We start from the raw sequence: 27,626 nt of genomic DNA on the forward strand, positions 1-27,626 counted from the left end.
AATCATATCCCTTATGAATATACAGTGGAGGTGAGGAATAGATTTCAGGGATTAGACCTGATAGACAGAGTGCCTGAGGAACTATGGACGGAGGTCCGTAACATTGTTCAGGAGGCAGCAACTCAATCCATCCCAAAGAAAAAGAAATGCAAGAAAGCCAAGTGGCTGTCTGAGGAGGCTTTACAAGTAGCTGAGGAAAGAAGGGACGCGAAAAGCAAGGGAGAAAGAGGAAGATCTATCCAACTGAATGCAGAGTTCCAGAGAATAGCAAGGAGAGACAAGAACGTCTTCTTAAATGAACAATGCAAAGAAATTGAGGAAAACAATAGAATGGGAAAGACTAGAGATTTTTTCAAGAAAATCGGAGACCTCAAGGGAACGTTTTGTGCAAAGACGGGCATGATAAAGGACAAAGAAGGCAGGCACCTAACAGAAGCAGATGAGATTCAGAAGAGGTAGAAAGAATACACAGAAGAACTATACATGAAAGATCTGAATGTCCCTGATAGCCATGATAGTGTGGTCACTGAATTTCACCCAGACATCCTAGAGAGTGAAGTCAAGTGGGCCTTAGGAAGCATTAGTAACAACAAAGCTAGCGGAGATGACAGTATTCCAGCTGAGCTATTTAAAATCCTACAAGATGATGCTGTTAAAGTGCTGCACTCAATATACCAACAAATGTGGAACACTCAACAGTGGCCACAAGACTGGAAAAGGTCAGTTGACATTCCAGTTCAAAGAAGGGCAATGCCAAAGAGTGTTCAAACGACTGTACAATTGCGCTAATTTCACCTGCCAGCAAGGTTATGCTCAAAATCCTACAAGCTAGGCTTCAGCAGTATGCGAACCGAGAACTACCGGAAGTACAAGCTGGGTTTCGAAGAGGCAGAGGAACTAGAGATCAAATCGCCAACATTCGCTGCATCATGGAGAAAGCAAGAGAATTCCAGAAAACATCTATTTCTGCTTCATTGACTACGCTAAAGCCTTTGATTGTGTGGATCACAACAAACTGTGGCAAATTCTTAAAGAGATGGGGGTACCAGACCATCTTACCTGTCTCCCGAGAAACCTGTACGAGTGTCAAGAAGCAACAGTAAGAACCAGACATGGAACAACCGATTGGTTCAAAATTGGGAAAGGAGTATGACAAGGCTGCATATTGTCGCCCTGCTTATTTAATTTATATGCAGAGTACATCATGAGAAACACCAGGTTGGATGAATCAGAGGTCGGAATTAAGGTTGCCGGGAGAATTATCAACAACCTCAGATTCGCAGACGATACCACCCTTATGGCAGAAAGCGAAGAGGATCTCAAGAGCCTCTTGTTGAGGGTGAAAGAGGAGAGTGCAAAAGCTGGTTTGAAACTCAACTTTAAAAAACGAAGATCATGGCATCTGGCCCCATCACTTCCTGGCATATAGAAGGGGAAGAAATGGAAGCAGTAACTGATTTTACATTCTCGGGCTCCAAGTTCACCGCAGACAGTGACTGTAGCCATGAAATTACAAGACACTTGCTCCTTGGGAGGAAAGCTATGGCACACCTAGACAGCATAGTAAGAAGCAGAGACATCACCTTGCCGACAAAGATTCGCATAATCAAAGCTATGATTCTCCCAGTAGCAACGTATGGCTGTGAGAGCTGGAAGGCTGAGCGCCGAAGAATTGATGCCTTCGAACTGTGGTCCTGGAGAAGACTCTTACGAGTCCCCTGGACTGCAAGGAGGTCAAATCAGTCAATCTTAAAGGAAATCAACACTGAGTGCTCATTGGAAGGAGAGATACTGAAGCTGAAGCTGAAATATTTTGGCCACCTAATGCGAAGAGAAAACTCTCCGGAAAAGACCCTGATGCTGGGAAAGATTGAAGGCAAAAGGAGAAGGGGTGGCAGAGGATGAGATGGCTAGATAGCATCACTGATGCAATGAATATGAAATTGAGCACGCTCCGGAAGAGAGCAGAGGACAGGAAGGCCTGGTGTGCTATGGTCCATGGGTCATGCACGACTGAATGACTGAACAACAACATTAATATTAAAAATCTCCATGTGATTCACATGCCATTTAAACACTATATTAAAACACTGTTAAAAACAATAACAACAGAGAACAATTCTAAAAGCACTGAGATGGAGCAGCTCATGATCAATTGCAATTGCTCACAAGCCAGAGAAAGCCTGGCTGAACAAGAGAGTTTTTCAGGAGGCATTCGAAACATGCCACATTTTCTGCCTCCTGAACGGCATGGCAGAGGGTTTTCCAGAGGGTGGGTGCTGCAACTGAGGCAGTGTTCTCTCTTCTGGGAGAGTACACAGTTTGAACTTTCCAAGATCATGAAAGTGGAATCCGTTGCTGAAATTTCCCCACAAATCCATTGTTTAAATGTGTTTATTTATTTATTTATTTTTATTTAAAATATTTCTTGGCCACCTTTCAGGGCAGAACCCCTTCAAGGTGGATTACAACAGTAAAATACATAGAAGCAATTAAAATAATTAAAGTGATAAAAATATAAAAACAATAAAGCAATCGAAGCCAGCAATAAAACCAACAATGATGTTAAAAGCAGCAACAGCAGCAATAGCAGTCATATCAATAGAAGGCCAAGGTAAAATAAGATGTTTTCAAGGCCTTCTTGAAAGTCTGCAATGATGGAGCATGATGGGCCTACAATGACAGCTTGTTCCAAAGGTGTGGGGCCACTGCAGAGAAGGCCCTTTCACGTGTGGTCACCCACCTGTCTGCTCTCAGGGGTGGGGAAATTTGAAGGGCCTCTCTTTCTGATCTTGAAGTCTGGGCAGCCTGATATGGGTGTAGGCGGTCCTTCAAGTAACTTGGTCCCAAACCGTTTAAGGCTTTAAAGGTCAAATCCAGCACTTTGAATTGGGCTCAGAAATGCGCTGGTAACCAGTGCAGCTGGTGCAGTATAGGCATCATATGATCGAATTGCCTCACCCCCACCAAGGCTTGGGCGGCCACATTCTGCACAAGCTGGAGTTTCTGCACTGTCTTCAAAGGCAGCCCCATGTATAGCGCATTACAGCAGTCCAGCCTGGCTGTGACTAGTGCATGGATAACTGAGGCAAGGTCCATCCTCCCCAGATCGGGCCGCAGCTAGCACTCCTGGACAACGCAGCCACCTGGGCTTCCCCAATTAGCTCAGAGTCCAGGAGGGCTCCCAGACTGCACATTTGGTCTTTGAGGGGGAGGGCAACCCCATCTAAAACCAGTTGTAAACCCCCATCCAAAGTAGTTGGTTTCCCAACCCACAGTACCTCCATCTTGTCTGGATTAAGTTTGAGCTTGTTCACCCTCATCCATTCCAAAACAACCTCCAGACACTGGTTCAAGAGTTCCATATGATCACAGCCCCCCTGGGATGTGCAGATGGAAACCAGAGGTAGAGCTGACTATCATCCACACATTGATGACATTTCAGCCCAAACCTCCTGATGACTTCCCCCAGTGGTTTCATGTAGATGTTAAAAAGCATGGGGGACAAGATAGAACCTTGCGGCACCACAGGGGCTAATGGCCATGGGGTGGAACTGAAGTTCCCCAGCTCTACCTTCTGAGACTGCTCCTCCAGAAAGGACCAGAACCACTTTAACACTGTGCCTCCCAAGCCCAGTCCAGATAAACGATCCAGACTGGTACCATGGCTGATGGTATTGAAAGACACTGAGAGGTCCAGAAGAACCAACAGGGTAGGACTTCCCCCATCCATTCCCCGGCGTAAGTCATCAACCAGGGTGACCGAGGCTGATTCTGTCCCATAACCAGGCCTGAAACCTGATTGGAATAGATCTAAATAATCAGTTTCATCCAAAATGGCTTAGAGTTGTGAGGCCCCCACACGCTCCAGCACCTTGCCCAAGAATGGCAAGTTTGACACAGGGCAATAATTATGTAGAACCATGGGGTCTAAATTTGGTTTATTCAGCAAGGGCCTCACCACAGCTTCTTTCAAAGCTGCAGGGACCTCACCATCCCTCAAGGAGGCATTTACCACCTCTGAGGTCCAGATATCCAGCCCACCTCCGGCAGATTTCACAAGCCAGGATGGGCCAGGATCGAGAGGGCAAGTAGTAGGCCTCAGTCCTCCAAGCAGTCTGTCCATGTCCTCAGGTTGCACAAGCCCAAAGGTATCCATAACATGACTAGATGGTGCACCAGCCCCGTCCGTATCAGACTTTGTCAAAACAATATTATCCAAGTCAGGGCGAAAACAAGTGATTTTATCTGCATAGTGTCTGGAAAATTGTTCACAGCGGGCCTTTGAGGGTTCGAGTTCTGGTGTTCCAAGGCCTATACCCAAGAGGCCTTTAACCACACAAAAGAGCTCCGCTGGACAACACTGAGCAGATGCAATGGTGGCAGAGAAGTAGCAATTTCTTCGCCTCCATCACCACCAAGGAATAAGATCTCAAGTGGATTCTTTCTTGTGCTCGATTGTATTCGTTCTGAGTCTTCCTCCATTTGCACTCTAATCATCGACACAGTCGTTTCATCACCCTCAGCAACTCAGAATACCAAGGAGCTGACATGGTTCTATGACTATGCTGAGGACAGTTGGGAGCGATCATATCAGTTTATTTATTTATTTATTTATTGCATTTATACCCCGCCTTTCTCCCTCTCACAAGGAACTCAAGGCGGCTTACATTATCCTCCTCCTCACCGTTGTATCCTCACAACAACAACCCTGTGAGGTAGGTTGGGCTGAGAGTCTGTGACTGGCCCAAAGTCACCCAGTGAGCTTCCATGGCCAAGTGGGGACTAGAACCCGGATCTCCCGGCTCCCAGTCCGTCACTCTCACCACTACACTACAGTTGTTGCTGTTCAGTCGTGTCCGACTCTTCGTGACCCCACGGACCATAGCACGCCAGGCCTTCCTGTCCTGCGCTCTCTCCCAGAGCGTGCTCAAGTTCATATTCATTGCATCGGTGATGCTATCTAGCCATTTCATCCTCTGCCGTCCCCTTCTCCTTTTGCCTTCAGTCTTTCCCAGCAGCAGGGTCTATTCCAGAGAGTTTTCTCTTCGCATTAGGTGGCCAAAATATTTGAGCTTCAGCTTCAGTCTCTGTCGTTCCAATGAGCACTCAGGGTTGATTTCCTTTAGGATTGACTGATTGGACCTCCTTGCAGTCCAGGGGACTCGTAAGAGTCTTCTCCAGCACCACGGTTCGAAAGCATCAATTCTTCGGCGCTCAGCCTTCCTTATAGTCCAGCTCTCACAGCCATACATTACTACTGGGAAAACCATAGCTTTGATTAGACGGACCTTTGTCGGCAAGGTGATGTCTCTGCTTCTTACTATGCTGTCTCGGTTTGCCATAGCTTTCCTCCCAAGGAGCAAACGTCTTTTAATTTCATGGCTACAGTCACCGTCTGCGGTGATCTTGGAGCCCAAGAAAATAAAATCTGTCACAGCTTCCATTTCTTCCCCTTCTATATGCCAAGAAGTGATGGGGCCAGATGCCATGATCTTAGTTTTTTTAATGTTGAGTTTCAAACCAGCTTTTGCACTCTCCTCTTTCACCCTCAACAAGAGGCTCTTGAGATCCTCTTCGCTTTCTGCCATTAGGGTGGTGTCGTCTGCATATCGGAGGTTGTTGATAATTCTCCCAGCAATCTTAATTCCGACCTGTGATTCATCCAACCCGGCATTTCTCATGATGTACTCTGCATAGAAGTTAAATAAGCAGGGCGACAATATGCAGCCTTGTCGTACTCCTTTCCCAATTTTGAACCAATCGGTTGTTCCATGTCTGGTTCTTACTGTTGCTTCTTGTCCCTTGTACAGGTTTCTCAGGAGACAGGTAAGATGGTCTGGTACTCCACGGCCGCCGCCATTTGCGTTCCTTATTTTGGCATGTCTTAGTCTACGTCAACATTTACGTAGACTAAGACAGCAAAAATAAGGTGAACTACGCCTCTCCCCCTGCCTGTGCCTGCCCATTGCCCATCCTGCCCAAAGGTCATAGGGATGTACGAAAGTCAATTACCTGTTCGCGGATTATGCTGATGCTGGGGGGGGAGGCTTTCCGTCCCTCCCCCCGGAATCCTGTCCGGCTGGCTCCACTCCGCAGGGATTCTGCGGATCCGCCGGCCAGCTCCGCCAGTCCGGCCGCTGGCTAACAGGGACACAAATGGCAGCAGCCGTAGCCACCGCCGTTTGCGTCCCTGCAGTCAGCCGTGATAGGCTACGTAAATGTTTACATAGCCAATCACTGGTGATTTAAAAACAACAACAACGCGCGTACACAAATGGTGGCGCCCATGGGCGCCGCCATTTGCGTTCCTTATTTTGGCACGTCTTAGTCTATGTAAACATTTATGTAGACTAAGACGGCGAAAATAAGGGGAACACAAATAGCTTAGTGTCTACATTTTTTGCGTTCCCCTTATTTTCTAAGGATGGACGAAAGTCCCTTACCTGGTCCCGCAGCTTGCTTCGCGGTGGGGAGGAGGTGCTCTGGTTCTCCCCCTGAAATTCAGGCCGGGGGGGAGGCGCCCCGCCCCTCCCGGCCGAAATTCAGGATGGGGGGGAGGCGCCCTACCCCTCGCCGCCGAAATTCAGGCCAGGGAGGAGCGCCCCATCTCCCCGACCGCGAAATAAAAAAGTAAATAAAAAAAACACGTGATAGGCTACGTAACGATTTATGTAGCCTATCACGGCTAGATTTTCAAAGTCAGCTGTGATAGGCTACGTAAATCTTTACGTAGCCTATCACGGCTGACTTTGAAAAAAAAAAAGCATGTATGCAAATAGCAGGGGCCCATGGGCGCCGCCATTTGTGTTCCTTGTTTGGGCAGGGGTAGTCTACGTAAAGATTTACGTAGACTACAGCGAAAATAAGGGCAATGCAAATAGCGTTGCCCTTATTTTCGCCGTAGTCTACATAAATCTTTACGTAGACTACCTGGGCCCAAATAAGGAACGCAAATGGGCGCCGCCATTTGCATAGGCACGTTTTTTGTTTTTTTTAAATCAGCAGTGATAGGCTATTCAAGAGCAACATAAGATTCAAGAGATGACATCAGGCATCCAGGCGCAAAGGGCTGGTGCATAAGTGCCTCCTGCGCCACCGAGAGCTTGGGGGGAGCTCAGGGCAGGTGAGGTGTGAGGGCCATTTCCTCCATTAGGCTCCGCCTCAGTTAGGAAAGCCATGGAAGCCTCGGTCCTGCAAGGGGGCTTGGGCTTCTTCTTGTTTTTCTTCTAATGAGTTGCAGGAGCAGATGCAAGGATGGAGGCTGTGCTGGGCGTCCCCAGATGACTCCGCTCTTGCTGCTGCTGCTGCTGCTGCCCCAGGCGGCCTGTGGGACACTTTGGAAAGGGGCAGAAGGAACCCAAAGAGTTATTACAGGCCAGGAGAACTCTCCATTGGCGGGGTCATCTCCGCCTTCTAGCAACCATCTTAACCAGTAAGTCATTATGCAGTGTTGGCAGTAGAGTGACTTTCTGCTCCTTCCCTCTCTTGTGACTGCAGTAGTTCCAGTTATGCTTTAATTACCAGGGATTTTCCCCATCATTTGCTGCCTTCCTTAGGCAAAAAGGTTTGTTGCTTTGGGGGGAAGACTTTGTGAGTGCATCAAAAGTAAAGCCCCATCCAGTGCCCAGCCTGCCCTGTCATGTCCTGCAGCTGGCCAGGTTCTTTTAGAAATTGTAGTGACCTATTATAGGACAATCGGGTCTTTCTGCCATAGCTTCGACATACAGAACAAAGACCCACTTTTCTCGTCAGCCCTGTGAGCAGATGCTGCTCCTCCTCACCCCCCAGATAGCTGCCAGGAAAGATGGTCAGTGTTGCTGGATGTGTTTGAGCTGCAGCTATTCTGTAGTGAAGTAGAAGTGAGCTGACAAAGAGGGACCACGAATGGCCAGAAGAGGAAGGACTTCCATCCTCACACAGTGCATAGTTACACTGTGGATACATCGACATTGGATCATTGTATTGTGCTAGCTCATTTTGCAGAGAAATATATTAAAGCAAGCAGGAGAAAATTATTTACAGCATTGATGGAGCTGAAAGGGGCTTTTGACTCTGGGCCTGTTTCCACGAGTGATTTACTCTGAACTGGCTGCATGTGGAGGTGGCTAGGGATGCATGATATTGTGGCCATCCAGCTGCCACACTGGAGCTTATTGCAAAACCGGATTTCCTGAGACTGCTTATAGTCTGATTTAGGGATGTCAGAGAATTCTGTGACGGATCTCGGTGAGGCCATCCATCGCAGAAATCCATCGCAGAATGAAGCCCCCACCCCCCCACCCATGAAAGGCGCATGGGACGAAGTCCCCGCCGCCCTCACCCCACAAAAGACGCACGAAACGGAGCACATTTACGTAGACTAAAACGGTGAAAATAAGGGGAACACAAATAGCGTAGCCCATGGGCGCCGCCATTTGCGTACGCGCTTTTTTTTCTTTTAAATCAGCCGTGATAGGCTACGTAAACATTTACGTAGCCTATCATAGTGTTTTTTAAAAATCTAGCCGTGATAGGCTACGTAAATCTTTACATAGCCTATGACTTTTTTTGTTTGTTTGTTTTTAACTGGAAATGGAGCTGCTGCCACCAGAGCCGCCGCCGCTGCCAGGAAGATCCACCCAAGGTATGTCCCGTCCCAGAGGGGCGGGGGGCAGACCATTCGGCCACCGATTTCAGGGGGCCGAATGCGCTGGCATTCGGCCTCCCTGAGATCCATGGCGGAATTCTCTGACATCCCTACAACAAAGAGGGACCACGAATGGCCAGAAGAGGAAGGACTTCCTCACACAGCGCATAGTTAAACCATGGAATTTCCTACTGCTGTTGCAGAACCCAGAGTCAGAGAGACCACGGAGTGAAGGAAAAAGAGATTCTTTATTTAACGCGCGGGCTTAAGGCTGGAATCGTTTCCAAAGAGCCAGAAGCCCCGATTTACATTAGCACATTGGTTTTATAGACATTGTGACACATATGAAACGGCTCCTCCTCCCCCTCCCGTGTGGGGTTGCAATCCTCAACATTTCTTCTCTTAGCACTATTGTTTATAATACAAGAACTGGGTTATAGGGTAGCCATGATAAGGAGAGAACAGAAGAGAACAGCAGAGAACAAGATATACAACTGTATGACCTTTGACAAGATAAGGAATTCCTGTGTCTCGTCAGCTTACAACAATATATTCAAGGGAGAAAGAGCTCAGCAAGAACATGAAGCATGAGACTGCATGAGGCTACTTAGTCTGACCCCTGATATGGCTGCTACATTCCCCCCTTAAATGCATAATTTCATTACAATTATAGCATTTCTGATAACCATACAAAGCTTTTTGTGACATACATATTACTTAGCCTTTTGTTGGGCTATTAGAGCGTAGAGGGCAGCAGTTTTACTAGCTGAGACATAAAACAGATTGGTTAAACAGTGCATAAGACAAGGAACGCAGAGACATAACAGAACTTTTATGAACAATACTGGTAGAATTAGGATGAACAATGCTTTTAAGCTAGCTAAGATCTGGAAGCCAAGGGGTCAACTAATTTAGCTAATTGTTTTGTTAGCTACTATATTGTGCAGCTTGTTGATCTGTTCATCTACAGCATTGCCATTATCAGTTAAGTTAAAACAACAGAGCTTTTGGTGTGTCTCACAACTTAAATGATGAAGAAGGAAGAGGTAATCTATACCAGCTCTGTTTTCTAGAACTGCACCTTTTAGATCACGCAGCTTTTTATTTAACAATGACAATGCTCGTGAGGTGGCATTTATGCTTTTGGCTAAGCTGCAAGCTAACCGGTTGATTTCCAGACCATCAGCCAAGGCTAAACCTGGAACCTTAACCAGTGACATTGCTAAGGCCAATTTTTCTGAGTCAGAATATAACTGCACATGACTATTACAATTTTTAGTTAGTTGGAGTGCTCGAGGCTGCCATTGACGGATTTTCTCAGGCTATAGGGGAAGAATTGGCACCAGTTCAATTGGCGGCTGAGGCAACATGGGTGGTTATCAGACAAGTTGGCAGGAATGAATGACCAAGTGCGGGAATTACATGTCTAAAACTATCCATGAGGCAAAAGTATGTGGGCATCATTAAAAGATATGTTTTGAATTTTATTACAGTGGAAGGGGGCCAGGGATAGCTTTGTACCTTGACAACAATGCCGTGATTACTCGAAGCCAACATGGATTTGTCAAAAACAAGTCCTGCCAGACAAATCTGATCTCATTTTTTGATCAAGTCACCTCCCTTGTAGACCGTGGGAATGCTGTAGACATCATATACCTCGACTTCAGCAAAGCTTTCGACAAAGTGCCCCATGATATCCTGATGAGCAAACTAGCTCGAAGTGGGCTAGATGAAACAACGATCCGGTGGATCCACAGTTGGCTACAGAATCGGACTCAAAGAGTGCTTATCAATGGGACCTTCTCAAACTGGGGAGAGGTAACGAGTGGGGTACCGCAGGGCTCAGTCCTGGGCCCAGTGCTCTTCAACATTTTTATTAATGACTTGGAGGAGGAGGTGCAGGGAATGCTGATCAAATTTGCAGATGACACAAAATTGGGAGGGATAGCTAATACTTTGGAAGACAGAAACAAAATTCAAAGTGATCTGGATAGACTGGAGTGCTGGGCAGAAAACAACAGAATGGCATTTAATAGGGACAAATGCCAAGTTCTGCACCTAGGAAAAAGAAACCAAATGCACAGTTACAAGATGGGGGATACGTGGCTCAACCACACTACGAGCGAGAAGGATCTTGGAATTGTCGTCGATCACAAGCTGAATATGAGCCAACAGTGTGATGTGGCTGCAAAAAAGGCAAATGCTATTTTGGGCTGCATTCATAGAAGCATCGCTTCCAAATCCCGGGAAGTACTAGTTCCCCTCTACTCAGCACTGGTTAGGCCTCATCTGGAGTACTGTGTCCAGTTCTGGGCACCACACTTTAAGAAGGATGCAGACAAGCTGGAGAGGGTTCAAAGGAGGGCAACAAAGATGATCAGGGGACTGGAAACAAAGCCCTATGAAGAGAGACTGAAAGAACTGGGCATGTTTAGCCTTGAGAAGAGAAGACTGAGGGGAGATATGATAGCACTCTTCAAGTACTTGAAAGGTTGTCACAGAGAGGAAGGCCAGGATCTCTTCTTGATCATCCCAGAGTGCAGGACACGGAATAATGGGCTCAAGTTACAGGAAGCCAGATTCCGACTGAACATCAGGAAAAACTTCCTGAGTGTCAGAGCAATACGGCAATGGAACCAATTACCTGGGGAGGCGGTGGGCTCTCCCACACTGGAGGCCTTCAAGACGAGGCTGGACAGCCATTTGTCAGGGATGCTCTGACTTGGATTCCTGCATTGAGCAGGGGGTTGGACTCGATGGCCTTGTAGGCCCCTTCCAACCCTACTATTCTACTATTCTACTATTCTACTATTTTCTGGAAAAATTTTTGACAATTAAGCATTTGTGCACACGTAGAATTTGTTTCAGCAATGATGGGGGTGCGTAGAGTGAACTCTGTAGGGGGTAGGATCTTTGCAACCACGCCCCAATTAGCATTTTGGGAATAAGTTAAACTTACACCATAAACTCTTAACATGGTATCTTTTTGAATTTTCTCAGAATGTCTACAGACAGGTATTAGGCAAGAGCTAATAAGCCTGTTTGCAGGTATACCTCTTGGCAAACAAAAATGTTTTACTCTCGTGATGTTAGCCAGGTGAAGCCAGTAATTATCAGCAAATCACTGGGACAAACTTCTTTTTCCAGGGGCAGCCCCCCCTTTTTGCACCTTATTAAGGAAACACAATGCAACACTACTAACACTACAACACGCATGTTTGATCTTCTTTGGGATCTGACCGTACGCTGGGCAGCTATTCACCTGGCAAGCAGCAGTAGGGTCTAGTCCCCTTCTTCAATTCTCCAGTTGCAGGTCTGACCGTACGCAGGGGGACAGTCTCCCGGTGTGTCCACAGTAAGGTCTAGCCTGAGTCTTCTTACTGCTTTTTCAGAATGATTTTTAAAGGATTTTCAGGATTTCTGTTTACAGTCTACTCTCCCCCTCTCGCTCTCTTGACTCGTGTCCAATGTATCTAGGGTTTAATTCTAGCTGCTTTCATAGCTGCGGGGGTGGAAAGTATGACAGTTTTCAGTCCTCTCCATCTGGGAGTCAAAGGGTTATTTTTCCCTCTTTAACTCATACTTTAACTCTTGGTTGGAAAGGATGAACTTCTGTGATGGGAATGGCTTATTTTTTTAAGACAAAGCGACGCTGGGCTTGAAGACCTTTGCTCAGTGTTTGGACTTCTTGTTTAAGGCTAACGTTTGCTTGCTCTTGATGCCACTCCAGTGTCAATCATGAAGTCAATGTCACTGCCCCTCACAGTCAATGTCACGGCCCCTCTCAAGCTGTCTCCCTCTTCGCCCATTCTGGCCCCTTTGGTTTTCTCCTTTGTGTATTTGATTTATTTTATTTGGGCATTCATGCCACTAATGTCCATCTTGTCCACACTGGGCACACTGGTTCTTTTTTTAAGAATCTTCTGCCTCTGCTGGGTCTTCTTCTTTTCTTCTTTCATCCATGTCTTCTTGGGCCTCTGGGTTGAGGGAGGTATACTGGCGACAGACATTTGAAAGACGCTCCAAGTACGCTCTGGGGCCTCGGTGGCACCTTGCAGCACTTTAGACACTTTGGTCATATTAATTGACTTCTTTATACCTGCCTTTCATGGCTTCTAACAGCAGGGTTTGATACTGGGTGAGGCGCTCTAGCCCAACTTGTGTTTTGGGATTCCAGCAGGGGGGGGTTACTTACAAGGAGACTTTATTGGGTAACTTACAGCACACAGGCGTACTTAATTTTTGGATCAGACAGCTTCTCTGAACCACGAGCTATTGGGCTAAATGGGTTTTTATACCATACATGTTACCCATGAGGCAGCACAACACTAGCAAGCATTTTTAGCATAGGCTAGAAGTGTTTGGTTCTCAGGCACAGCTTCCTGTAAACAACTTCGCTTCCCAAAGTGCTTGATAACACTTTTATTTATTAGTATGGGAAGACAAATTTTTTCTTTCTTTTTCTTTCTTTTTCTTTGCTGATCTGCCTGTATTGCAGATCATGTTTCAAACTTTTTATATAAAACTTTCTGCTCCATGCACTAGCCTTGTCTCTTTATTTGTCTTTTTCAAGTTAAACTTACTTAAACTTTTCTGCCTTACACTAGTCCCACTGACACACATTTGGGATAGGCTCTTCTTCTCCTTCTAGTTACATTTTCTTCATTTTAAAGAACTATTACATTATTGTGGCTACTTTACCCCAGGTAATAAGCTCCAGGCACAATCAGCTGCTTTTAATTTATCATGGGGGCAACTATGGCCACGCTTCTTTTTTATAAATGTTTTTTCTTTGCCTCTTGCCTTTTCTTTCTTTTTTTTTTTCTTCTCTTCTCTATCTGTCTGCTACTTTCTCTATTCCTTCTTTTCTACTTGCTTTTGTCTTTCTTTTCTTGTCATCTATTGGGAACCACACTTAGTATCATTTGGAGTTGCAACTAACACTAATCTGCAAATATCACATATATTTTATGATATTTAAGAAATCATAAAATATACACAACAAACTTTTTCTGCAATTTAACACAATGAATGGAAAACACTTCTTGCATGGTAAGGCATGATGGAGCAGATCCAGCAATTATACTGCTCTTCTGGCTGAAAGCTCAGGGCTCATTAAAATCAAGGGACGGGCATACCCACACACAGAAAGAGTTCTAGGTCACCATTTTTGCATCGGCAACTCTATGCTGCATGAGTTCTGGCAGAAGGAAATCTAAAAGTTATAGATCAAACTCAGCCTGCTGTACACTGAGCTGACTACAAACACAGACACATGGTCTACAGCGATGAGAGTTCAAGTTTATCCAAAGCTTCACAGCACTGTCCATGGCAAGTCTTTGACAATTTAAAATTTTAGTTCATGTGCAGAGTGTCTCTAAAAAGCCCAGATGATGATGGAGGCAAACAGTGAAGGCTCTGGGCAATGAAGATGCGATGTTTCCAGCAAAGGCTCTCCACTTTTGCATCAGTTTAAAAAGGGAAAGTGTGGCCCTACACCCCTTCTGACAGACAAGGGCCTTTAACTTTTTAGCAAGGCTTCTGTTTAAACAGAGCGGCACAGCTCAGCTCTCTAGCCATGATGCTTTAACTTGGGCAACTCCTCTGTAAATTTTATTTTACTTCTGTCAGGTTCTCTCACAGACATTTTAAAAACTTACTCTTTTTTTTTTCTTCTAACCTGGTACACGAAAGCACTGAAACACTGAGTGCCGAAACTCAGGACGCTGGGGGGTGATGGGCATCGCTTTATACTTGCATTTTTCAGGCAGCCATTAATCTTCGGGGAGGCGGTGGGGTGATTTGCAGGACTTCAAAGGCAAGCTTCTCAGTTTGTTTGTATTTGTAAATCCCAAGCTCAAAACAGGACACGATGAGGTACAGGGCCACCAAATTCTTGCTTTGGCACGGGCAACAAATAACTCGGGTCGGCTTTCTTCGCTGGGGTCTCAAACAGGAAAACAGTCTTAATTTAAAGCTGTAACATCACTGACAGCGTCAGCCAGCCAGCTACACAGATCTCATTGTTTTTCAAGACAGTTGCTCCAATATTTTCTTTTCTTCTCAATCAGGTTGGGTCTCCCAGCTTACACAGTTTATTGCAGCTTCCAGGAGCATGGCAGTAGCGTGATTTTGGCTTGGCCAGGAACATGCTGTCTGGTTTCTCGGTCTCTTTAGCACACACACTTAGGCAGTGTAACACTGGACACTCAAATCAGTGAGATTTCTTCATTGCAGGTGTTAGATAAAAATAGTCCTTGCTTTCGGTTTAGAAGGAAAGGATGCCAGGCAGGCAGCAGTGGATCCAACACTATTTTATTGAAACGTTTTGCAAAACGGGTGCAGAGCAGTCTGGACCTCGAGACACGTGTGCAAAAGCCTTTTATACCATATTGCTTCTATTGTTCTTACCAGTAACCAATGAAACAGTTAGTACATCGGCTCACCAAGTCAATAGCCAATAAACAGTTAGTATCAGCTTACCAAACTGTTAGTCATGAGCACGTCAGTATGATTTTCTTTTTGCTCTGCCTACATTTTTCGCCACTCGGGCTTTTATGTAACTTGAGACGCCAACAGTTACGGAGTCTCTTTTTCTAACAATTCCCTCCTTTAAGTCTTTATTCATGTCTTAAAGCGTTTAAAACGGAGCCTCTTTATTGGTACAATAAAGCAAGAGCATCTGTTTTGACAGCGGTTTTTATCAGTCGCTGGGATAAGCTTTTAACACAGGGGATAATGCAACAACTAAATAACACTATAACTTTTATCATCACTACAAGCGAAATAAGGATTGAGGCTGCTAGGTGTTTCCATTTTTCAAACCATTTCTCTGACCAGGCAGTCACGGGGTTGTTAATCTTTGAATTCTTGGCTAATTCTTCAGACAAGGCGGTGAGGCCCTGCAAAGCCCTTGTTACCGTGCCATCTGGGGCAGTGTTGTTAGGGATGAAGGTGCAACACCGTCTACCTAGCATGACACAAACCCCTCCTTTTTCTGCTAACATATTAAGAACACGCTGATTTTTCCAAGCCATTTGGCTGGTGGCATTTAGTTGCTCAGCCAATCTCTTTATAGCATCACGGGTATAGTTTATTGAGAGTCTGGCACTTTTTCTTTCCCCATGCGTTAGGGTGCTGGAACAAACGGATCACACAGGTGAGGAGGGAAGGAGTGTCCCATCTCAGTGGAAAGGGCAGCACCTTTGCTACAGATCTCCCTGTGGCACAAACAAAACAGTCAGACTTATTTAAAGACTTGGCTGTATACTTTATCCACTCTAACCACACATTATCAGTTTTCTCTGTTATTGGGATCTCTAACTTGGTTCTCCAGGGACGCCTCTCTTTCTCAGGGATCTGTACCAGAAGTGGTCTGAGGGCTGTAGGTGTGACATTTTGGGGTTTTATCTTAAAGCTGTCAAGCCCAAGTCTTTGAGGTATCACCATTTATGTTAATATTTTTTTTGACTAACATTACCAACACCACCCACAATACTTGCTTCATATTACAAGTTTTTTTGTAATTCGATCACGAGCTTCTCTCAGATGTTGTGACTTGTATATTACAGGTGATTGTGGCTCCTGGATGGCTTCTTCGCCTGTGTCCCTGGCAGCTTCCGGAGGGGTGCCAGGGAGCAGAGGACTGTTGCCCGTGTCCTTCTGTTCTTTCCAGGTGACAGAAGGAAGCAAGGGTCGCCTAAATGGCTTTATCTAGCTGCAATGTGTCCATTTGCTAGAACCCACAAGCTTTACACACGAGTGGCTGGTTGGTCCCACCAAATAAGGCCCCTCCCACCCTTCCTTTAAAGCTTCTTTATTCTACCTTTTCAGCAACACCTCGTCTCCCGTCTGGAAGAGGTGGATAGGTGCATCTAACGGCAGTCTCTGTAACGGAACGGAATAAGCTCGTAGCTGTGAAAGAACAGACTGTAGAGAAGTCAACTGATCTCTTAGCATCTGATCACCCACCTCCCACTTGACTTCCTCCCTCTTTCTGCAGTGTACCCGAGGCGGGAACCCAAACATCAGTTCGAAGGGGGACAATTTTATGTCCTTTCTTGGCATCCTTCGAAGCTTCGTTAAAGCTATTGGCAGAGCCTCAACCTAAGTGAGCTTCACCCCTTGTTGGAGTTTGGTTAAAGTCTCCTTGAGGCTCCGATTGATTCTTTCAACCTGTCCACTTGCCTGGGGCCTCCAGGGGCAATGTAAATGCCACTCTACTCCCAGAGCTTGTGCCAGCCCCCGTGTAATAACTGAGGTGAAATGTGAGCCCTGATCGGACTCTATAACTTCGGGCAGGGAGAACCGGGGCACCACCTCCTGTAACAATTTAGCAACAACAGTTTTAGCTTGGCAGTTTCTACATGGAAACGCCTCTACTCACCCTGTCATTTGTCATACTATTACAAGCAAATACCTGTAACCCCTACATGGTGGCATCTCAGCAAAATCAATTTGCACCCTCTGGAAAGGATAGTAGGCCTATGGTCGCCCTCCTTTTGGAGGAGGGGGTGCCCTGGGAGGGTTGGTCTTCTGGCAGACTTTATAGGTTGCGGCCAGTCGGTGGGCACATACAGTTATGCTAGGGGAGACAAACAGCCTCTTGCAATAGTCAATCATGGCTGATGCTCCAGGGTGTCTAAGAGAATGGTGAACTTGTTTTAGAACAACCCTCTGCAGGCTCTGTGGAAGAAGCAGTCTTCCATCTGTCATCTGGATCCATCTGTCGTCGCAGGGACTTATTCCGTGTTCTTGTGCCATCCGTAACTCAGCAGGGGAGTATGTGGGGCGCTCTTTTCTTTTGGGTAGAATGAGGAATGTTCCTTGGATTCCCTCTTTGGCTGCTCTTTTTGCGGCCTCATCTGCCTTCTGGTTTCCCTGTCTCCATTTTTCCTCTTTTTCTTTCCCATGGGCTCGGACGTGGACAACAGCTACTTGTGAGGGTAGCTGGAGGGCATCTAGAAGATCCACTATTAGGCCGCCATTAGCCACTGGAGGTCTGTTTGCTGTAAGGAATCCCTTCTCTTTCTACAGTTGCCCATGAGCATGCACAACGGCGAAGGCATTTTTGCTATCGGCATACTCGCTTCCTTTTGCTTGCCTGCAGGGCTCTTGTTAAGGCTACCAACTTAGCGGATTGGGCGGAGAAATGAGGAGGCAACCTTTCTTTGTGCACATTTTTGTCTAGAGGGCCGCTCTTGTGTAGCTCCTTCTATCTAGCATATAGCTAGACCCATCTACAAACAGATCTCTGGCTCCCTCTATTGGTTCATCCTCAAGGTCCGGTCGGCCTTTGGTGTCTAGGTCTAATACTTCAAGGCAGTCATGATCTGGGAGTCCTGATCCATTTGTGCCCAGTAATGTTGGCAGTAGTGTGGTGATATTAAAGCTAGAGCAAGCCTTAAAAGTGAGGTTTTCGTTTGTTAGTAAACCTATTTCATATCGGGAATGCCGGGCTGGGTTGAGAAATTTGCTTCCTCCTCCTGATCTCAAAATTTGCGGCACTCTTGTTGTTGTTCAGTCGTTCAGTCGTGTCCGACTCTTCGTGACCCCATGGACCATAGCACGCCAGGCCTTCCTGTCCTGCGCTCTCTCCTGGAGCGTGCTCAAGTCCATATTCATTGCATCGGTGATGCTATCTAGCCATCTCATCCTCTGCCGTCCCCTTCTCCTTTTGCCTTCAGTCTTTCCCAGCATCAGGGTCTTTTCCAGGGAGTTTTCTCTTCGCATTAGGTGGCCAAAATATTGGAGCTTCAGCTTCATTATCTGTCCTTCCATTGTCATTCTCTCGGCTTTGGTACAGATCAGAGCTGCTGCCGCTACTGCTCTTAGGCAACTTGGCCATCTTCATGCTACGACATCTAGGACTTTGGAATAATATCCCACTGGTCTCCAAGAGGGCCTTTTTCGCTGGCAAAGCACTCTTCAAGCTATGCCCTTATTTTCACGCACATAAAGTCTAAATGGCCGGCTGGGATTTGGTATGGCCAGTGCGGGTGGTGACACAAGAGCAGCTTTAAGACTGAGGAAAGACTTATTTATTCTTTCTGCAGCGCCTCATACAGCGGCCACGCTGCCTCCCCATAGTTTGCTATCCATAGTCGGCAGAATCCGGTCAACTCCAGGTAGCCCTCAATTCGTGGGGGGACTTAGGGACAGGAGTGTCACGGATGACTTCGACTCTTTCTTGCCCTAGGCTCCGAGTCCCTTTAGTTAAGTGATGGCCTAGGAATTTTACAGTTGGTTGGGCCAACTGTACTTTTTCTTTTGACACTTTATAACCCCCCTAGATGGTTGACTCTGTTTTCTATTAGGCTCTAGTCTTCAGTGGCCTCTGGGGTGGATTTTTCTGCAACCTTTAAAAGGGCCATTTGGTAGTTACTACTCTGCTGTTTAGGGAGCCGTATCTCCATCCTTCCGTCAGGAGTAAAAGCAATCTCAATTTGGAGTTTAGTCAATGAGTCCCTCCCTAGCAATGCCACCAGACAGGAGGGGGTACAGACAAATGCATGTTCTAGGTGTGTTTTTCTAACCTTGGTGAACAGGGGACGAGAGAGGGGCACTTGGGTTGCCCTTCCCTCGACCCCCATTACGGTGGTGAACCCCCCCACCTCCCGTTGGGAGCTCACTGAGGGGGAGGACGGACGGGGCGGCCCCTGTGTCTACAAGGGCTTTGTAGGAGCGGCCCCCAACCTTTATTTTGACCATGGGGTCCCGTCTTGCCTCAGAGACGGCTAAGAGGGGGCCGGGCCCCGGTCTGTCTTAATCTCTTTCCTGTTCATACAGAACTCTCTGCGCTCCTCCCGTATTTTCCCCTCTCTCTTTCTGCTTCAAAGCCTCACAGTCACGCTTCCAGTGTCCCATTTTCTTACAAAAGGCACATTGATCTTTCCCCAGGGGAGATCCTTTCCTTCCCCCTTTCCTCCCCTTTCTAGCTCCCTCTTTGTCAGGTTTAAGAACCGCAGCAAGGAGCTTGGCCTGCTTCTTGTCTTTTTCTTTTTCTTTTCCTTCTTTTTCTTTTTCTCGCCTCTCATAAACCTTTTGAGCTACTTCAACTAAAACTCCTAGGTCAGCTGCCAAGCCTCTTTCAACTTTTTGCAACTTTTTTCTGATGTCTTGGCAGCTATTTCCCACAAACTGAGTCGTGAGGATCCTTAAATTATTTGGATCATTCAAGTCAATGTCAGTATATTTGGTGAAGGCTTCCCTTAGCTTTCGGAGGAACACAGCAGGAGGCTCGTTTTTGTCTTGTTTTAAAGTCAGAACTTTTTGCAAATTGGGGGCCCTCTGCGCAGCTTGTCTCATGCCTGCTAAAATGAGCCGAAAATACGGCATGCCTCTGCCTTTGTGCAGTGGTGGCTAGTCTCCGATCAGGCTGTCTTAAAGGCAACACTGCTGCTATCTGATCTTCGGTCACAAGGGGGAGCTCCTCCCTAAGCTTGGCGCGCGCCGGCAAGAATAATCGGTTTCTGACTAAGGAAACAAGTGTTTAATAACATCTGTGTGTCGTCCCAGGTAGGATTGTGTGTGAGCCTCACATTTTCTATTAAGGACAACAATGGACTGGGGTCCTCCTCAAAGGAGGGGTTAAATTGTTTCCAATTATACAAGTCAGATGTCGTGAATGGGACATAAACAAACAACGTCCGTTGAGGATATTGGGCGGTAGGGTCGGGGACCTCTCTAATAGGGAAGTTCAATTTTTTCTTAGTTATCACAGGGAGGGCCAAGGACATACATTTAATTACCCATGGGGCGGGCCTGCCGCCGAGGGGTGCACAAGTTGCCCACGAATCAATATAAGGGAACTGGTCCCAACTTCCCCTCTGTGCTACTGTAGTTCGCACATCAGATACCAAGGTTGGGTCAAAAGACCCCTCAGGTGGCCATTTGGGTTCTAATACTGGCCATTCCCGAGTGCAAAAAAAGACAAGACGATCCTTTGTCATCTTAGTTCTATAATCTTGCTTAAAACGTGACCAATTGCGCAAACAACACTCCAAGGGCGTATGGGACTTCTTCGCAGACTTAGATTGGGACCCGCCCATGACGGTGGGAATTTCAGTCAGCAATTCTTGCGCTTCGCCCTCCTCTGACCTAGCCCGTCTCCGGGGTAAGGAAATGCAGATCGGGGCTCCCCACTCGCTTCGCCCGTAGGCGTCTCACACAAGCACAAACACACCACCGTCCCGCGTTTATCCCCTAATGTAAGCTGTTTCACTTACCCCAAAAGCCTCTTCTGTCCCGCCCGCAGCTGCGTCCAGCTGCTTATTGATCCACTGCCGGTGCCTAAAAGGAGTGATCACGTCTCCCTCTTCCTCTGGCGTTGGTCCCCGAGCGCCTCGGCCGCCGCCATCGTGAGGAGAAGGCAGTGTAAACAACCGCCTGTGGCCACTTCTCCTCCATGGCCCCTCGGCTCAGCGCAAAGGGGACGCGCCCCGAAGCAGGATCCGAGTCACGGCACCAAATTGTTAGATAAAAATAGTCCTTGCTTTCGGTTTAGAAGGAAAGGATGCCAGGCAGGCAGCAGTGGATCCAACACTATTTTATTGAAACGTTTTGCAAAACGGGTGCAGAGCAGTCTGGACCTCGAGACACGTGTGCAAAAGCCTTTTATACCATATTGCTTCTATTGTTCTTACCAGTAACCAATGAAACAGTTAGTACATCGGCTCACCAAGTCAATAGCCAATAAACAGTTAGTATCAGCTTACCAAACTGTTAGTCATGAGCACGTCAGTATGATTTTCTTTTTGCTCTGCCTACATTTTTCGCCACTCGGGCTTTTATGTAACTTGAGACGCCAACAGTTACGGAGTCTCTTTTTCTAACACAGGGAATCCCACGGCAAAAGCTTAATGGTTACGCTCTTCAGAAATCATATAGCTGATGGTCAGTAGCTACAGGCTCTATGCAATTTTAACACAGTTCAAAGCTAAACACGGTTACCTTGACAGAGATCTTCAACATGGTCTTTCCGCTTCATTCTGCTTTGGGACAGTCTTATGGCACACTTTTAACTCGAAGAGGGGTCTAGCCTGTGCTCTGGGGGCTGATTCTTCACCTTTATTTTCTATTTTGCCTTCATCTTCTGGGTCTTCATTTTCAGTTTCCATTTCTTAGGGATTTCATCTCAATTAGGCGAGGTGATGATGTTGCACAACTCAGAACGTTGTGGGCAATTTTCCTGCCCCCCCTCTCAGCGCGCTAGGCTAACAGCTACTTCTTCGGCCTTACACTCCCACGCTCCCACGCTTTGTTAAAAGCCAGACTGTCCTGCAACATTTTTCTAATTAACAGCCTCAGATCTTGTTTTTTTTCCTCTCAGCTCGACCTTGAGCTTTTTGCTGTTTTCTCTCTCTATTCTGAATCTTTTTAAAAAAACCTTTTTCCTTCTTTGTTTGACATACATCTCAAGGGGGTGCAAGGTTTGCTTCCCCCACCACCCATAGCCTCCCTCCTAAATTGAAGACAGACACAATTAGGGAAGGGGAATTGGTCAGTGAGGAAGGGGTCTCACTGGCCGACACAAGAGGATTTTTCACACCACGCACTTTGCTACTGGCCTGGGCACCCGGACGGTCAACGGTATGCGTCAGAAACCGCAGTAGCCACTCGCACAATCATCAATCTCTCCACTACATCCATATGTCCCTGCCACCCACTTTTCCCACTTTTTACCAGAGCGGAAAACGGCTTCCCCAGCTTCCCCAGCTTCCTACTGAGTACTGGCGTGCTGGGTACTGGCGCCCACTCGGGGGTGTGATCAGGCCCCCCTTCTACCCGCAAGGAGTAGGTTCTTTTGTATACGTATACCACCAACACTGACCTTCTTCATAAGGCGGGGCCCTCTTTTTTTCTGCCCAGTGGCCTTTCTCCCTAAAGGCGGGGCCCTCTTTTTCCCATATACTTGCCTTTCTCCTGAAGGCTTCCAATGTGGGTTTCAACTCAATTGCAGCTGCGATACAGGCAGGGCTCAAGTTCCTTCCTCCGCTTCCCAAGGTTCTCTTGCTGCTCACTACCGTTTGGGCGATCCCGGTGCAGGCTTTCTCCCATTCACTCGACAAAAAGGTCGGTGGCGCCAAGAAAGGGAGGCATGCGCCGAGCTCGTCCTCCCGGTGCGGCGATCAAGAGCAGGCAACTGCCACCTGTCTGGCTCAGAGCCCGCCACATCCGAGTCACGGCACCATTTATGTTGCAGAACCCAGAGTCAGAGAGACCACGGAGTGAAGGAAAAAGAGATTCTTTATTTAACGCGCGGGCTTAAGGCTGGAATCGTTTCCAAAGAGCCAGAAGCCCCGATTTACATTAGCACATTGGTTTTATAGACATTGTGACACATATGAAATGGCTCCTCCTCCCCCTCCCGTGTGGGGTTGCAATCCTCAACATTTCTTCTCTTAGCACTATTGTTTATAATACAAGAACTGGGTTATAGGGTAGCCATGATAAGGAGAGAACAGAAGAGAACAGCAGAGAACAAGATATACAACTGTATGACCTTTGACAAGATAAGGAATTCCTGTGTCTCGTCAGCTTACAACAATATATTCAAGGGAGAAAGAGCTCAGCAAGAACATGAAGCATGAGACTGCATGAGGCTACTTAGTCTGACCCCTGATATGGCTGCTACACTGCAAGATGTAGCGATGCTGACAATTTGGATGGCTCAAAAAGGGGATTCGGCAAATTCCCATAGAAGAAGGTGAGCAATGGCTACTGGCTGACAGCTGGTTGTCCACTGTGAGAACAGAATGCTGGACTAGATGGACCCTTGGTCTGATCCAGCAGGGCTCTTATGTTCTTCTCATTTTACAGAGGGAAGTGTTTTTACCTGGTTTGTCCCACGTTATTCTAACCATAGTCCGCTCAGAGGTCAGCAAAAAGTCGCAGCTTTTTATATGCTTTTGAAAGGAAAGCTTGTAGCTTATGAGAGATTCAGAGACCAACATCTCCATTTATTTCAGCTGAATATTTGCAAGGCAGTGTATTAGGTAGGCTGGCGCAAGAGTCTTGCAAGAGGCCCAAACGAGAATGCAAAGTCTCACGGGGCAAATATTCATCACAAAGGAGCTGGCGGCAGCTGCCCAAGCCTCTGCGGGCTGGATGGGGACCTCTCTTGGCCATGTGGGCTAATAAGAACACAAACAAAGCTGCGCTGGATCAGACCAAAGGTCCATCTAGCTCTGCATTCTGTTCCCAGAGTGGCCAGCCAGGTGCCCAGGGCAAACCCAGAGCAGGACACGAGAGCAAGAGTAGAGATGTCGGAGAATTTCTCCACGAATCTCTGGGAGGCCGAATGCCAACGCATTCGGCCCCCCGAAATTGGTGGAGAAACGGTCCGCCACCCCCCCGCCACCCCCCAGAATGGGACTTACCTAGGGATGGTGGAGAATTTCTCCCCGAATCTCTAGGAGGCCGAATGCCAACGCATTCGGCCCCCCGAAATTGGTGGTGAAATTCTCCACCCCCCCCTGCCCCCCCCGGGATCACTAGATTTCCAAAGCTAGATTTCCAAAGTCAGATTTCCAAAGCTAGATTTCCAAAGTCAGCCGTGATAGGCTACGTAAATCCTTACGTAGCCTATCACGGCTGACTTTGGGGGTGAAAAAAAGTGCGTACGCAAATGGTGGCACCCATGGGCACCCCCATTTGTGTTCCTTATTTGGGCACGTGTAGTCTACGTAAACATTTACGTAGACTACGGCGAAAATAAGGGGAACGTTATTTGCTCACATGGTGGCTCTTAGCCCTTGGAAGATACAAGTGGAATTGCAATTGAGTTTCCACACTTCAGCAGGTATTGCACTTTTCCTGAGTATATATGTCCTGTTATATTCCATACAGATTACTGTGCTAGTAAGAAAGAAGTCTAATTCACCTGAGTGGCCATGTTTTTAAGACTCTGCTCCCCTCCCACTGGACTTCTTTTTTTTAATCACTCAGTTACTGTATTTCTGCTACAACACTTCTGTTTTAAATAGTATATGCCCAATTTATGTCATGGCTTGTGTGTGTGTGTGCATGTGGGGGTGTGAGAATTAGGGATGTCAGAGAATTCCGCCACGGATCTCAGGGAGGCCGAATGCCAGTGCATTGGGCCCCCCAAAATCTGTGGCGGAACGGCCTGCCACACACACACCCCGCGGATCCCCCCGGGGCGAGACATACCTGGAGCAGATATTCCGGGTGGCGGCGGCTCCGGTGGTGGCTCTGGCGGCGGTGCAGCGGCGGCAGCGGTGATGGCCGGTCTTCCAACCGGCTGCCACCGCCGCCATTTCCCATGTAAAAAAAAAAAGACGTGATAGGCTACGTAAATCTTTACATAGCCTATCACGTCTGACTTTTAATAAAAAAACACTCGTGTACGCAAATGGCGGCAGCTACGGCCGCCACCATTTGCGTTCTTTATTTTGGCCCGTCTTAGTCTACGTAAATATTTATGTAGACTAAGACGGCCAAAATAAGGGGAACGCAAATAGCGTCCGCTACGCTATTTGCGTTCCCCTTATTTTCGCCGTCTTAGTCTACGTAAATATTTACGTAGACTAAGCCGGGCCAAAATAAGGAACTCAAATGGCGGCAGCCGTAGCCACTGCCATTTGCATACGTGCGTGTTTGTTTGTTTTTTAAGTCAGACGTGATAGGCTACGTAAAGATTTACGTAGCCTATCACGGCTGACTACAGGGACGCAAACGGCAGCAGCTATGGCCACCGCCATTTGCATCCCTGCTAGTCAGCGGCCAGATGTCCGGCTGCTGGCGGAGCCAGCCGGCGGCTCTGCAGTATCCCTGCGGAGCACAGTCAGCCGGCCAGGATTCCGGGGGGAGGGACGGAGCGCCTCCCCACCCCCCAACATAATCCACGAAAGGTAAGTCACTTTCGTACATCCCTAGTAAGAATGTGTGTGTGTTTTTATACGTAATTGAATGTTGAACTGTGGACTAACAGTATTTATCTTTAAAAAGGGACATTATCTGAAACATCGATGGGGGTGGGGGGTGGGGGTGAGACAGAAACTTACTAAAGGACACCCCTACAAATCAATTCCATAAGAATCAGATTCCCTCTTTAGTTTTGGTTGTTAGATGCTCCTTTGTATTCAAATTAGGCCTCAGTACAATAATGTAGCACTTGGGAAGAAATATGCAGACCAGCAACCCAGCACTGGAAGCCAAGATGGAGAAGACCTGCACGGCCACCATGTATTTCCCTTTGGTGCTCAGATACGTGGGCACAAAGGACACCCACACGCTGCAGAAGACCAGCATGCTGAAGGTGATCAGCTTAGCTTCATTGAAGGCCCCAGGCAGCTTCCTTGCAAGGAAAGCCACCGTGAAGCAGATGGCAGCCAGGAAGCCCATGTAGCCAAGGGCAGCATAAAACATGGTGACAGACCCTTCATTGCATTGCAGGACGATCTCTCCAGCTTGGGAATGCATGTCAGAATCTCGGAATGGGGGAGAGATGCCCAGCCAGATGGTGCAGATGACACCTTGGACACTGGAACAGGAAAGGACAATGGCATTGGCCAGACTCTTCCCCAGCCATCCCCTCACCCTGTTCCCTGGCTTTGTGGCCAGGAAGGCCAGCACCACAGTGATCGTTTTGGCCAACAGCGAAGAGATGGCAACCGAGAAGATGATGCTGAAGGCTGTTTGTCGGAGGAGGCAGGTCACTTCCTTTGGCCTGCCAATGAAGAGGAAGGAGGACAAGAAGGAAAGCAGGAGGGAGACAAGGAGAATGTAGGAGAGGTCCCGGTTGTTGGCTTTGACTATTGGGGTTTCACAGAATTTAAGGAAGATTGCTAACACAAATCCCGTGGTTAAGGACAAGAATAGGGCAAAAGAAGTCAGGATGATCCCCAGATATTCTTCATAGGACAGGAAGGTTATAACCTTGGGGATACATTCATCTCGGTCCTGGTTTGGATGCTGATCATCCGGACACTTGGTGCAATGATCTGCATCTGAAAATAACAAGAGTAACATTGCTTTTCTATATTCATAACAGTCATTGTTCTATTATATTCCATCCAATATATTTTCGGGTGAGAGCTTATACCCAAGAAGAAGAAGAATGAAGTGGGCATTGGAGCAGAGGCAGGGAGAGGTTCGGAACTAAGAATTTGTAGTAGGACCATGATGTGGTGGAGGACGTGTCTGTGAAGAAAGTGAAGAATCTCTGAAGACCATAGGATACTATTGGGCTGGATGGAGCAATAAAGCAAATCGGCATAAGGCAGCATTTTTCTGTTGTTGAAACTGCAGTCGGGTGGTCAGCTGCATTGCTTAAGAGAACAAGGGTCAGAAACAATATTCTTTATTGAATGTGAATCCTACACTTCCTCCAATGTGCTCTGGGTGGGTGGTAAACATGCCGTTATCCCATTTTAACCCAGCAACACCTCTGTGAGTTCGCTGGGGTGAGAAATAGTTCCTGGCCTAAAGTCACCCACTCCTCTGCTCCTCAATGAGGAAGGATCAGAACCCAGTTCTCCCGAATCCAAGACCTACACTGGGGCTACTTCTTCATCCTGGGTTCAAAGGTACCTCAGGGATCAAGTACCAACATCCCATCTGAATCAGGAACTCTGTATGAATTGTACCATTCTCAACCTGCCTCACTGGTTTAAGAATTATTTTGTTAGAGGAATAGATGTTGGATGGCCAATCTAAGTAGAAGTGGGGATTTATTTTGTGTTTGATCTGAATCAGTGGGAAGTAAGTCTATGGAAGTGTTTTTCAGGACTTTATCTTGAGTGATTCATTTTCCCATCACCACCTGTGCCAGGAAAACTTACTAGGGATGTCAGAGAATTCTGCCACAGACTCCCGGAGTCCTTGGCGGAACTGCCTCCCTCCCCCCCGCCACCCTGTGGAATCCCCCCAGGACGGATCCACCTGGTGGCCGATGCGGCGGCGCCGGCGGCTCCGGCAGAGGATGAAGCGGTGGCGGCGGATCCGGCCACTGCCAGGCTGCTGCGGCCACAAA

General features: G+C 47.2%; 1 protein-coding gene and 1 long non-coding RNA gene across 2 annotated transcripts in view; one reads left to right on the forward strand and one right to left on the reverse strand.

The window, feature by feature from the left end:
- Positions 1 to 27,626, forward strand: part of LOC146356740 (uncharacterized) — a 563,405-nt gene that overhangs the window by 470,663 nt on the left and 65,116 nt on the right. The window lies entirely within an intron of this gene.
- The window catches only part of LOC146356748 (vomeronasal type-2 receptor 26-like), a 42,241-nt gene continuing 40,305 nt past the window's right edge, over positions 25,691 to 27,626 (reverse strand). The window contains exon 6 of the mRNA XM_084841310.1: positions 25,691 to 26,601. Coding sequence (XP_084697436.1) covers positions 25,691 to 26,601 — 911 coding nt within the window. The remainder of the gene's footprint in view (positions 26,602 to 27,626) is intronic.

Source organism: Heloderma suspectum, chromosome 2, assembly GCF_057233095.1.
Source record: "Heloderma suspectum isolate Gila_16-S chromosome 2, 16-S_ref, whole genome shotgun sequence".
Lineage (NCBI taxonomy): Eukaryota > Metazoa > Chordata > Lepidosauria > Squamata > Helodermatidae > Heloderma > Heloderma suspectum.